Source organism: Engraulis encrasicolus, chromosome 4 (genome assembly GCF_034702125.1).
Source record: "Engraulis encrasicolus isolate BLACKSEA-1 chromosome 4, IST_EnEncr_1.0, whole genome shotgun sequence".
Classification (NCBI taxonomy): domain Eukaryota; kingdom Metazoa; phylum Chordata; class Actinopteri; order Clupeiformes; family Engraulidae; genus Engraulis; species Engraulis encrasicolus.
In genome coordinates, this window is record NC_085860.1 from 56,670,314 (window position 1) to 56,683,614 (window position 13,301).

The window sequence follows — 13,301 nt, forward strand, 5'->3', positions numbered from 1 at the left end:
AACAGCATTTTGGGAAATCATACTGTGGTGAGATTAGACCGACAGCTATTTATTTAACCATACTGGGTGGTGTGCATGGTTAAAACTACGCACTGAATTCAATGAAATTTAGCTCAAACGAGAGATGCTCAAAATAAAAATGTATGAATCGATTTGAAGCAGCTGTCTACACAAGGAAGACACCTGTATGAATTGCCAGCATATTGGATAGATCAATTGGCATAAAAAAAACAGAGGTGCTCACCGAAAAAAACAGCCAAAAATGTTTTTACTGGGCGAGTTGGTCTAGCACTGGCCTGTGTAAAATCCCAATTAGGACAAATATGACACACCTTCAATTTTTCATGCTCTTGCACAAGTGCACTCAGCTGTGCCTGTGCTGTTGTTGCTGAGACTCGCAAAGACTCTTTTTGTCTCTGGACCTTCTCTACCACCTTCTTCATGAGGCCAATGGTCTTCTCCAGTTCATGCACCGTCTTGCCAGTACCTCCTCCCTACGAGACACAATAGAGACCATAATGTAGCATGACCAGGGTAACAATTACATATACAACAATTACATACAATTATAACAATTGCGTTGCAAAATGGCATAAAGGGCATTTTTTACTTTTGCATTTAAGAATTGGAAATGACTGTTCAGACTTCCTTTCAGCTATGTGTGAGTTGTTGCCTCTCAAATATTTTGAGGACACACCGTACATACTTTTTAAACCTATATAAAATGCATTTTCAAAATGGATATGCGTCATTTTGCAACGAAGATCTTCACACACACACACACACACACACACACACACACACACACACACACACACACACACACACACACACACACACACACACACACACACACACACACACACACACACACACACAGTACATATATACAGGGTGTGCAGCAGAATTATTAGGCAAACAAGGTTTTTGACTACAAGTCCTTTTTATGCATATTTTCCAACACCAACCTGTATGAACATGAAAACCTATACCCTGTGCATCTAACATTGTCCATGGGGGCCATGTTGCCATATCTGATTGCTGTTGTTTACCTTGCGTTGATGTCCGTATTTCGTTTCCATTCCAACCTTTTCTTTGGTAAGTACATCACACATGGCTGTCAGGTCAGACACTTTGTCCTACACGAACAGCATGGAACATGAAAGATTAGTGATCAACAGAGGAATGTTGTTGAATTCAGAGTACATGTTCTTGTAGTTTGTATACCTTTAATCTGGGCATGTCTTTGGTTGCATGCTCAAGCTGGAAGCTGAGTTCAAGGTTTCTTGCAGAGAGCTTCAAGTTTTCTTCTTGTAATTTTTGCTTGTCTTGTGTTGAAGGCCCAGGAGATTTACCTCTTTTCTGCAGAAAGTCAATGTTCATGCATTGATTGCTGAGAATAGCCATGCCATTATAACAGTACAGTGGAGTTTTGCATTTCTGCACATACAGTATAAAATACTGTGTGACCATGCACAGTGCAAAGTAAGTCAGTGTAGTTAGCCAACGTTCGGGAAGTAGTTGCATTTTAGGCAAATGTACCAGGTAAATGCAGGTTCCAAATGGCAATTTGAAAAATTGAAAAAATTCAAAGAGGGCCTGCGCCTTTCAAGGTGGCTTTAGTTATGTGGTGGTGCGTTGAGTAATACAAAATCAGAAAGTCTGGAGCTCACACTCAACAAAACACCTAAGAAGAGATGCCCAAATAAAGTGGGTTTTTAATGATCTCACATACACCGTGCTCTATTTACAAAGGTGCAAACGTTTCGGGTGACCCCATCCTCAGTGCAAATTTAAATATATATATATATATTGGCCATCACAACTTGACCACAGAGCTAAATGTTTGAATGTTTAGGTGAGAAAAAAACACATGTTGGGCATTTCCTGTTACAGGAGGTCATGGAAATTCTGTTTAATGGTATGGGAAAGTCATGGAAAAGTCATGTAATTTTACGTCTGACTTTGAGTGGGAACCCTACGAAGATGCCTTAAAGAAGCACAAGCAGACATTCAGAAGCATAAGAAAGCCAGACTTACAGAAGATTGGCTGGAGCGTTCACCCTCAAAGATTTGTATTCTCTCTTCAAGATAGCGATTCTTAAGTTGCAGGTCTTCAATTGCAGCGTCTCTTGGTAAAGCTTGTTGCTGTCTGCCCAAAGTCAAAGCAGAAAATATTAGTGTAGTGATTCAGTTCCTGACAAGTTCTACCACTTAATTAAAAAAAACTTGAAAGAACATCCTAACTGCCTGTTCATATTGAACATACTTAATAGTCTGGATCTGTTGCTCCAACTCCGCATTTCTCTTCTTCATTTCCTCGATCACCTTCTCAGTCTCAAGGCTATGTGCTGCCATGACCTGGTCTGTAGTCATCCCACGGGAACGGGAAAGCTTCTTTTGAAGACTAATTTTGTCTTCTTCCAACCTGTCAATGTAGTTTAATGAAATGTGGACGTTTAGAGCCCAAAATATTGATTGTGTGGAGTACCTACGTACTAAACAGCAAAAACTTGTTAAATCTAGAGATATCAGAATCATACAGCAATGCCCATCTAAACAATGCTAATCTGACATTTACACAATAACGATGTCATGTCTTTAAATCTATCTTAACAAAATGTGGAGGAATTCATTTGTCCATTCATCAAACCTGGTATAAAGATCTTTAATGACATTTAGTTGCTTTGACAACGTCTCCACTTCTCTCTCCTTCTCCTTCAGCACACTTCGTAACTTCTCCACTTTGGCTTGCCACTTCTTTCCTTCTTCCCACCTTATCACCTCTTCTTTTGGCATCTGTGAGACCATGTATGACACATGATGTTGGTCAGTGTTTCCCAACTAGGGGTACGTGTACCACTAGGGGTACGCGAACACCTTGCAAGGGGTACTTGGAAACATGTAATTTTATCAAATACATGTAGCTTAGTTACATTTGGATAGAGAAAGCGGTATAGAACTTGACTTAGGGGGTACTCATGGCACAACGAAAAGGCTTGGGGGTACACAAGACAAAAAAGGTTGGGAAATACTGATGTAGGTAAACATGTACGGTAGGGACAACACATACTGTACAGTGATAATGTCAGTTACCAGGGGTCACTTATTTTTCATTTCAATTATGCATTTATTAGGGGTCAAACAGGGGAGCTGGTTAAAGCCCTCATAGCCCTTTTCTTTTCCTTCCACCTCTGCATCTCTATGGCAGCTCATAGGAAAGTTCTGAAATTTTGCACACATGTTCTAGAGTGCGTTTTAATATGCGACCTTGCCTCCTCCACTTGCGCTTGTCTCTTCGTCCCGCCTCCTGGCCCCTCCTCCGTGAAGAAAACGATAAAGTTTCCCAGCTGTCAGCCTAGCCACAACAACTTTTGAGGGACTGTTTTTCATTCACCATCCCAATTGCAAATGAGAAAAAGACTCTACAATTGAGCTTTTGCAAGATATTGAAATATAATGCTGTTGTCAGTGATGTCATCATGACGAGAAGCAAGTGGAGGAGGCAAGTGGAGGAGGCAAGGTCGCATATTGCAACGCACTCCTAGTCTCCTGAATCTCCTCTCATCCTCCTCCCTGATTTCAAGTCCCCAGCTCCAAACCTCTAGCACCACCAACAGGTCAAAGTTGGAGGTAAATTCCTGCTTGTAACTTTTGAACCATTAGTCCAATTTAAAAAAAAACTTGATATGCCTAGAATCATTGGGCCAAGACAAATACAACGCACCATACAACATCATTCTCCATCATGATAGTTTTCCTGCCATTCTCTACATACTGTTCTACTACTACTGTACTTCTGGATTATCTAAAATATCCATTAGCCTACCTGTAAATGAATTAATAATTCCTTTAGACATAGCTGTGGTTACACCAGCTGACTTCTGTTCATGAAAAATGTCAAATGACCCACACATAGCCCACTGTATATGTTGTACACCCACGCACAGACAGAGACAGACCTTGTCTTTTTCTTCTTTCCCAACCTTGACATTTGAAATGTCTGATTGCTTTGGTTGGTCCTGCTCTTCTTCCGATTTGCTTTTTTGCCGCTGGTCTCTGGTTTCATTTTCATTCTGTATTGAAAATGAAAAATGATCAGTCAATGGATGGAACTAGTGTTTTCCCCAGCTTGTTAAATTGCCCTAAATGCTCACAGGGTTCCTACACTTTTTCATGGCCAAGCTCTTTTCAAATAACCAGACTCTCCCCAGACCCTTGTGAATTTCTGCTCAACTTCGAGAGCTCACATGAGGGTCTGGAAGACCTTCGGATTCGCCCTGCACCCAAACCAAAATCTGGGAGAACCAATCAGGATCACGGGAGTTTCAGAGATGTGATGTAGTCAAAATTTAAACTTAGTGGAGAAGGGTAAAAATAAGTGAAACGCGACAGTTGTTTCGGCAGCCATGGCCGCACGGACTTACTCATCAACATTTATTCTGTAATTTTAACTGTATTTTCGAATCTGCGAGTAGTTGAAGTAGCCCCCATCATGTGCAAGGATTTTTAAAAATAAAACCACAACTTCAGAGACCTACGTCCACGGCGTAGATTGATGTTGTGAAGCAAGGCAGAACCCATTCATCTGGCGAGAGTCAGACTTTCCAGTTTTTCCAGTTTCGTGCTAAAAGGTAGCATTGTTGCCTAAGACCTATGTCAAGATTAGGTTGTGGCAGGGCAATGTGATGTACCGAAGTACCATCAATGCGGGATGCGAAAGGTCTATTCAGTCAGACTGCCAAGACATATTGCAGCCCTGACACTTTCAAGCATTTTAGCAAAACATTTACCAAATATTTATTTGTTAAAAACCTTGATAATACAGCATTACAATCCAAGACTTTTCAAGGATTTTAAACACCAATGGGAAACCTGTACCTGAAACTTGGTGTTGAGCCCCTTTATTGTCTGTTTTAGATCCGCAACCGTGTCTTCCAAGGCGGCCTTCTCAGTCTGCAGTTTGTCACGAGCTCTGTGACTCCTGCTCATTTCTTTTTGCAGGACCTCGTGGGCCTCCCTCGTAGCGGTCTCTTTGCTTTGGGCCTCATTCATACACTCTTTCATACTCGCAAGCTCTTCATTTAACTTCTGGATCTGCATCTATAGAAAGTAAACACAATAAAATGTTATAAAAAATCAGTAGTAAACACTAGCAAAAATAATACCTCAGTATCAGCTGTGACCTGTGAGAGAACACACCTGCAATTCCTTGGTGTGTTTGTTGATGATTTGCTGAACATTTGAGTTCTCCTCTTTTTGTGTGATGTTGGTAACCAACTGTTGCTCTGCATGGGACGCCATCTCGGCACGCAGCTCTTGTAATGCCTTGCTGAGTGCCTGTTGGAAGCAATACGGTTCATTATACATTTTCAGAACTTGGAAAGTATGCACATGCCTACATTGTATTTTTTTTCTATTCCTTTGGTATGCTACAGAAACGGTTTATTTGGTGTCATAGAGCAGATTACATTATTGTAAATGCTGGTCACCCTACCCTCTGTTGCTTTTCCTTGAGGCTAAGCTGCGCTTTTAAACTCTCCATCAGGTTCTTCATAGATTGACTTGGTGAGCGGACATTTGCTTCCCTCTGTGAGTCCAGGTCTGCCTGGAGGCCATGCAGTTGTCTCTCCATCTGGTTAACTTGAGCCCGGAGATCTTCGGCTTCCTGCTCCAGGTGTCTTTTCTGGGCCATGTGGTTCTCTTCCAGACTGCAACAATACATAGTGAACCTCGTTGTTAGTTACACATCAATTTTTGCACATACGTAACTATCAGGCCTGAAGGGGTTTTAGAGTGTGCATTCTGTAAGCCTATTAGACTACAGTACATACATTTGTTTGTCCATGGCATGCTTTCTGGCCTGGTTGTCAATGATGCTTCTTTGTTTGTCCCACTCTGTGGTCTTGACCTTCAGCTTGTCCATCAGGGTCGTGAGGGTGTTTTCCTGTTCCGCCACTGTCTGCTCCAATTCAGCTAACCGTGCTAGATGTTTCGTGGTTGGTATTGTGATCGAGGGCTTCTTCATCATGTCCTGAAACATGCCAGTGAATCAGATCATGTTTTTCCCAACCTTGCTTGTATCAAACTTCTTGTACTATTGTCTACATTTACCAAACTTTTTCTTACCGAAGACGTCTGTTTTAAGTGGGATAAGGAACCTTCTGAAAGCTGTTCAAGCTTCTGTTGAAGAGATTGCACCTCCTCTTTGTGCTTCTTTGTAATATCCTCTTGTTCCTGTTAAAACAGAGGAATGCAAGTAGACAGCAGAAGACCCTTAATGCTTTGAGATGTGAATATATGAAGCCAGTTTAAGCACAGTACATTTAATATAGAGTAACAAAGCGTACTTGTCTTGTTCTTGCTAAGAGATGCTGGTACTTCTTCAAGACTTCTTCTTTTTGATTCAGGCGTCCCTGAAGGCTGTTAATAGTTTGTTGGGCCACTCGGAGTGCCGGGTGGCTTTCGGTAGGACTCTCCTCCTGGCCCGACATCTTGGCATCTTTCTCTGGACCTGTTGGCAAGTTGAGTCGCAGCTTATTGATGACCTTGTCACGAGACAGAACATTTTGTTCGGCTTTCCATAATGCCTCTTCCTTCTCTTTCAGTTTCTGTAAAGGAATAAAAAGAAATACATTTGAATCAAAGTTATGCACACAAGCATGAGAACACAACACACTCTGCTCTGCTACACATTTTAAAAATAAATCTTCATTAATATGTTGGCCATCTTACTGGGTCACACTACAGTCAATTCAATTCAACTCAACGTCATACGAACGAATAAATAAATGGTCTAGATTTCCTTTGGAATTACGTGGATTTCTTCATGAACTGGGCATACATCTTGATCCTCATCTAATTCACAGCAGTGCACAATTACATTGTGCTTGAACTAATACTGCGCAAAAGAATATGTTTTAATTTGTTATATTGAATATGACAAGTAAACATTCACAGTGCAAGGCAGAAAAAGTATGTTAACGTTTGGATTAAACTTTCAAGAATCAGTGTAATGATGTGTGAAACTGGGTAAATGTTGTGTTCACCTCTCCCAAAGAAATGCACATAGCTTCCTTTTCAGCAAGGGAGTGGCTGAGCAATGACACCTTGCACAGAGCATTGCTCAGCTGCTGGGAGACAGGCAGAGTTGGATCCGGAGGAGAGTCATCTCTCTGTTCAAACCCAAAAACAAAAAGAGACGGAATTAAATGGCAATGAGCCGTGGCGTGCCATCAATTATTCCTGTACAGTAGGTGGATATTGAGTTATATTGCGTTCATGCAATCTCCTGGAATCTCATGTGAATCTCGAACTTCCATGCATTTTTTCCCCAGAAAGCTGGGTAAAAAGCTGCAATGGCACTTGAGTGAGCAGTCCAAAATAAATTACATTTTGAACGATAGTTGAACCAGATTTTGTCATATCATACAAGTTCACTTTGATGTGAATGAGACGATCAGACTAAATGTCCACCATCTGCTTATATTTTTTTTCCGTCAGTGGTTACCTTTTGAATGGTGTGTTGACTTTCCCTCTTGTGTTTCTCGTAATGTTCCAGGTTACGCTCCATCTCCACCGACCTCTCCTCCCACAGCAGCTGCTGCTTGTGATGAAGCTGCAAAAAGATGTCAATCCATACCATGGCCATTACTTCAAAAGCGCACTTCAAATGTCATTTTCTCATTTGCAATCAGGATGATGAATGGAGAATAGTCCCCAAAAAGTTGTTGTGGGAAACATAATTGTCTTCTCCACGAAGGCGGGACGTCAGTAAGGACACTAGAAAGAACTCATTGGGTACCACACTGTTTTCAGAATGTTGGCATAGAGTACCAGCAATCTAGACGATTATTGCCAGTCTTTTGTACAGCCACAGCACATGTTGAGTTACAGCTACGTACAGCCACATACTGAACTGTGAAACTCTTCTTGAGCTCTCAGTAGGTACAAACAGTTTGTTTTTAATATTCCTTAGTATTCTCCATTTTCTTTGAAATGGTGATGCATAACTTGTCATGTTTGCTTCATAATGTAAATGTGTCTTTTCATGTATTTTTGATGGTCATTGTGTCTCTGTTAATCACAGAGTTACCAAAATCACAGAAAAGGTGTGAGTGTGTAGTTTGTAGTGTTTGAAGTTTTGTAATGATATGAACAAAAAGAATGTAAATGTAAAACATTTGACTTGACAATGTAAAATTACATTTTTGGTACTCAATGTGTTAACGGCCTTACCTTGCTCTCTTGAATGAGATCATCCTCCAAGGCACTGATGGAACGTTCTTTCTCCTCAATGACATTTTTCAGGTATTTGATTTCCTTCTTCTGAATAACCACTTCTCTGTTTAGTCGCATCTCAAGAAGTTGAGCAACCTCTAATTTCTTATGCCACTCCATCACCTGACAAAAAACAATAAGCAATGGTCTGTTAAGGTGCCTTCTGGTGCACACCCAAAAGCGTTTGGTCCAATACAATGCAGTTCCAAACGTCACCCAAAACCAACGACAGGGACACATTACAAGCAAATTGTATTTCAGCGTTTTGAAAATAATAATTACAGTATGTTGATACATTTTTATTTATTTTTTTCACCGTGGTGCATCTTTATTTAGTGTTGAGTAGGTGGTATATTATTTTTAAATACTGTTTGGTATTGTGTCCCTCCCTGTATAATCGAGGACAACCTACAACCTAGATCCAGTCAAGAACCAGTGGTCTGGAATGTATCTGCACTTGGGCTGTACCAATATTATAACAAACCAAGAAATTGCGATACACATCGATACGTATCGCGGTATCATGATACAACCTTTCAAAGTTCTGTTACCCTTTGTCCAGAAAACAACCACATGACATGATGTGATGGTGTTTCAAATCATCATCATTATTATTAACTTTTTTTAAATTATTAGTAGCCTCTTGGAACCTATTCGACCTATAAACAATCATAGTTTGTATTTATTATTTTAGCTAATAATGTAAAACGTAGGTTTTCCTTCAACCTACAGCATTAGTTTGCATGTTCACCAGCTTGTTATTTGAGTCATCAATTGCCTACCGTGTAACTTAGACTATTAACTTGACAGCAGTTTAGTGGGGTAATGAGCAGCACGTATCGGTCAACAAACCTTCTGAGCGCCTCTGCGATCCTTGAGGGTGTTGGTGAGCTCCTGGAGCCCCTGCAGTTTGAGCTCCAGCTCCTTGACGTTGCCCTCTACACTCCGTCTGTGCTCCTCCGCCTGCTGCGCCTCCCGTCTCGCTCGATTCCGATCCTCCTGCAGCTGCATCAGCGTGTGGAAGAACTTCTCGTGCTGAGCCAGAGGCAACGCGCCACTAAACTGTTTCCGCAGCGCCTGTACAGTTTGCCTGAGGCACTCTGTTTGATTGTGGGTGCCCTGCCGCACTTGCCACAGCGTCTTCTCTTTTTCCTCCAGCTGTTGCTCCGCGCGCAGCATCTGAACCTCCAGTTTGCGCAGCTGGTTGTTGGCGTTGTCCAGCTTGTGCAGAGCTGCCGTTTCACTCAACTGCAACGCAACAATGTGCTGATAGAGCTTGCCAATGAGAGCCTTTTCGTCCGACTGGGCCTTTGTGGAAAGAGCAGACGTATTGTGTTAAAGTCTTTTGTATATGTGTATATTTTTGTTAGTCACACATACATTTAAATTTTACCCATGTTTTTTTGTGTGTGTGTGTATGCAGAAGTTGTCAAATTCCCTTTCGCCATCAAATTAGCCAATCTCACCTGATAGGTTAAAGTCTGCCTCCTCAGAAAATCAACTTCCTTTTCCCTGCCCTGCTGTCTGGCTTCCAGTGCAAAGACCTGTGATTTTGCTACGTTGGCCACCTCCTGCAACCTACAGGAGTAGACATAAATAGGCCATAAAAGCTTTCAACAATCAACTGCCTCATTTATTACATCAACCATTTATTACATCTGCAAAACTTACGTGGAGATCTCCTGCTTCATCTCAGTCACTGTCTTCTCGAGGTTAGCAATGAGCTCCTGGTTATGATCATTCACATCCCTACTGACACTGTTGGCCAGGCCATCACGCAGCTCCTGCTCTACCCTCTGAGCTTCCAGGTTCTGCTTTGTCAACTGGAAAGACACACAACAAAACAAGATTGGATATTTATTGACATTACATGACATGACATTTAGCACACGCTTCTTTGACCCAAAGCTTACAAATGAAGACATAATCCATAGCATAAAAACATCTGCAAAAGGGTTCGTATGTAAGAGTTAAGTGCATTAGATGTTACTGCATAAAACAGCCATGGAAGAGAAGGGTCATTTCAAAAAATCCAGGTCATGTTCAAGGTCAAAACCGTTCAGATGTAAGATGGCATGTAGCGGCAGCATTTTGGGTTAGTTGCACCTGTCTTTGTGACTTTTGGGGAAGGTCATTGCAATAATCAATTCTACAAGAAATACAAGTATGGATTAGTTTCTCCACATCCTGTTAAGAAACAAAATCTTTAATCTTAGCTTTGTTCCTAAGGTGGCAAAATAGGCGAGTACATTTAGGGTTTAACCCCAAAAAAATTGATACAAAAGGTTTTTTTATGGATTCTATTACTATTGGACCTGCTAAATGACATACTAAAAATCTAGTAAAATCTGACTTTGGGAAATGAGTTTTTTCAACATGGCTGCCATAGGCTTATTATAAGGGTCAAGAGACACTCCAGGTGAATAGGCCAAAAACTTTAGCTTGCTGATATCACCATGAAACTTAATCCGGTGATTACTCACATATTTGTGAGAAAAAAATGTATTGCAAGTGTTCTGAAATGTTATGTTTTAATATGGTAATTTGACTATATCTAATTAAATATGCATTAAATTTCAAAATGCAAAACCTCAAAATCTGAAAAAGCCAAGCTCAAAATGACTCTTTTATTTTGTTTCTAGTAAGCCAGAAGATATCTTCAGAAGAGATTATGGACATCTCTTTTTGTTTAGTAGTAAATCTAAAAATCTTTGTGCAGACACACCAGCTAGCATTTTTTTTCAAAAGATGATTATTTAACATCTCTCTTAGATAAATAATTTAGTTTTATGTGTCTCAAGTTCTTCCAGACATTCTTTGAGTCTGGTGGTATCATTCTTAGCATGTATCAAGGGCAAAGTCAGCTGTCCTCAAATCATAGCCTCTCCACAGAGGTGTCCTAAGGGCTGGTGCTGGGACTCCTATTTGCCATGTACACCACATCACTGGGCCATGTTATCTGTTCTCACAGCTTCTCATACTACTGTTACACTGATGAAGCACAGTTACTTTGTGCCAGATGACTCCGCGGTCACACACATTTCCACTTGCCTCTCTGAACTATCCACAAGTATGAAGGAATGCAATCTTCAGTTGAGCCTCGCCCAAATGTACTGCTGGTGATCCCAACCAAAGATTTAGGTTGCCATGATATCGAGCTCAATATGGATTCTGCTACTGTTGCCTCAAATAAGGCCACAAGAAATCTAGGTGTCATTGTTGATGACCATCTATCATTCTCTGACCACATAGCCTCAGTTTCCCAGTCATGTCCTCTTTTTCATGCCCTAATTGAATACAAGGCCCTGACCCTTGCCTATGAAGCTACAACAGGCCCTACTCTGGCTTACCCGAAAGCTATGCTAAAGCCCTATGTCCTTTCAGGACATTGTCTGTCTCCAGTACCAACCGTTTCACCTTGCCCTTACACATGTAGTGGCTCCTGTCTATTCAGTTCAGCTGCTGAAAGACCCAAAATACCTAGTGACACCATGATTCATCACTGATGATGTGCCCTGACAAACAGCACATGGATATTATCATAGCAGTAGTGTCTTTATCCACTCAAACAGCACTCCAAACAAACAGATCCTGAAAACATGTTAGTTCATGCCAATGTAATTATCATGTAGTAACCTTTATTTAAAAAAAACTTTGATCTTGAAAATGACACCTTTCCTGAAGTCAGATTTTCCTAGATTTTTAGTATGTTATTAAGGACACTTAGAGGTAACAAAATCAGTTGAAAAACCTTTTGTATCAATTTTTTTGGGGTTAGGTCCTTTTTTTGCATAGATGTACTCGCCTAAAAAGCTGATTTAGTTTTTGATGTGGGCACTGAAACTGAGATCATTATCCAGCAATTATCCATTATCCAGTATCAATCCATTAAGCTTACCCATCCATGCACTGAGTTACTGTCTACCATGTTTCTTTCTGAGAAGAATAATTTAGTTAGTACTAGTTAGTACTGTCTAAATAATATGAAAGATAAAATGTACCTCTGCAAATTTGCTTTCAAGCTCACAGTTCCGTTGATCCAGCTGCTTTACAGAATGCTGGAGTGCTTCGTACATCTTCTGGGCATGCTCAGCCCTCTGCCTCTCGTTGAGCTCCTTCATCTCCAGTGTGGCGATCTTCTTCGCCACAGACAGTACTTCACTGTCCGTCATCATCTTCTCTGCGCTCCTAGCATCTATGAAGAAAAATCAGGATTTAATGAGAAACTAGGACCACTATGGCTTTTAGCATGTCTTGTTTTTATTATTGCTTGTCTTTGTACAGTCTCCTTGAGTGTTTTGAAAGGCGCTTATAAATAAAATGCATTATTCATTATTAATAATAATAATAATAATAATAATAATAATAATACCATATGCTTTAGGATAGAATTTAAGAAACTCTAAAGTAAATCTAAAAACTACAATGTTCTAATTCAGCTACACAATATGATTTTCTACAGCAGCAACTTACAGACTAATGGACCAGCAAATAGAGCGTCCTTGACAATTCAAAAAAAAAAAAAAGGGTGCCCTTGGTCTTGTGAAACGTCACAAGACAATGGAACCATATCCAAATTATGTGTAAGCAATGTAGTGTACTAATTTTGATCAGCATAGTTTGACATTAATATCATTTGAAATATTTAACCTCATTTTAAAATGTATTAAGTCATTCATTTTAAAAATTACGAGAACAATTTGTCAGAGTGTCAGAATGGCCAAACCAGGGGCGCGGTGGCTCAATGTGCTAAGGCGCCATACCATTACGGTGGTGACCATGGGTTTGATTCTGACCCAAAGTCCTTTGCCGATCCTTCCCTTCTCACTCTCCTGCTCATTTTCTGTCACACTCTCACACTGTCCTATCCTAAATAAAGCCCCCCGCTAAACAGCCATAATGTGTGTATATATGTACAATACAGTGCCCTCCATAATTATTGGCACCCCTGGTTGAGATGTGTTAAAAGCCTTGAAATAAATTCAGTGTTTATTGCAGAAGAATACTGTCACACTGAAAAT

At 40.5% G+C, this 13,301-nt stretch overlaps 1 protein-coding gene across 1 annotated transcript in view; it reads right to left on the reverse strand.

Moving 5' to 3' along the window:
- The window catches only part of cep290 (centrosomal protein 290), a 51,719-nt gene that overhangs the window by 659 nt on the left and 37,759 nt on the right, over nucleotides 1-13,301 (reverse strand). The window contains exons 26-45 of the mRNA XM_063197763.1: nucleotides 12,282-12,475; nucleotides 9,952-10,103; nucleotides 9,747-9,858; nucleotides 9,133-9,588; nucleotides 8,239-8,403; nucleotides 7,511-7,618; nucleotides 7,050-7,175; nucleotides 6,351-6,611; nucleotides 6,130-6,237; nucleotides 5,835-6,034; nucleotides 5,498-5,711; nucleotides 5,203-5,340; nucleotides 4,882-5,103; nucleotides 3,963-4,076; nucleotides 2,654-2,799; nucleotides 2,270-2,428; nucleotides 2,041-2,152; nucleotides 1,228-1,362; nucleotides 1,053-1,139; nucleotides 333-494 (exon numbers count right to left, since the gene is read on the reverse strand). Coding sequence (XP_063053833.1) covers nucleotides 333-494; nucleotides 1,053-1,139; nucleotides 1,228-1,362; nucleotides 2,041-2,152; nucleotides 2,270-2,428; nucleotides 2,654-2,799; nucleotides 3,963-4,076; nucleotides 4,882-5,103; nucleotides 5,203-5,340; nucleotides 5,498-5,711; nucleotides 5,835-6,034; nucleotides 6,130-6,237; nucleotides 6,351-6,611; nucleotides 7,050-7,175; nucleotides 7,511-7,618; nucleotides 8,239-8,403; nucleotides 9,133-9,588; nucleotides 9,747-9,858; nucleotides 9,952-10,103; nucleotides 12,282-12,475 — 3,371 coding nt within the window. The remainder of the gene's footprint in view (nucleotides 1-332; nucleotides 495-1,052; nucleotides 1,140-1,227; nucleotides 1,363-2,040; nucleotides 2,153-2,269; nucleotides 2,429-2,653; nucleotides 2,800-3,962; nucleotides 4,077-4,881; nucleotides 5,104-5,202; nucleotides 5,341-5,497; nucleotides 5,712-5,834; nucleotides 6,035-6,129; nucleotides 6,238-6,350; nucleotides 6,612-7,049; nucleotides 7,176-7,510; nucleotides 7,619-8,238; nucleotides 8,404-9,132; nucleotides 9,589-9,746; nucleotides 9,859-9,951; nucleotides 10,104-12,281; nucleotides 12,476-13,301) is intronic.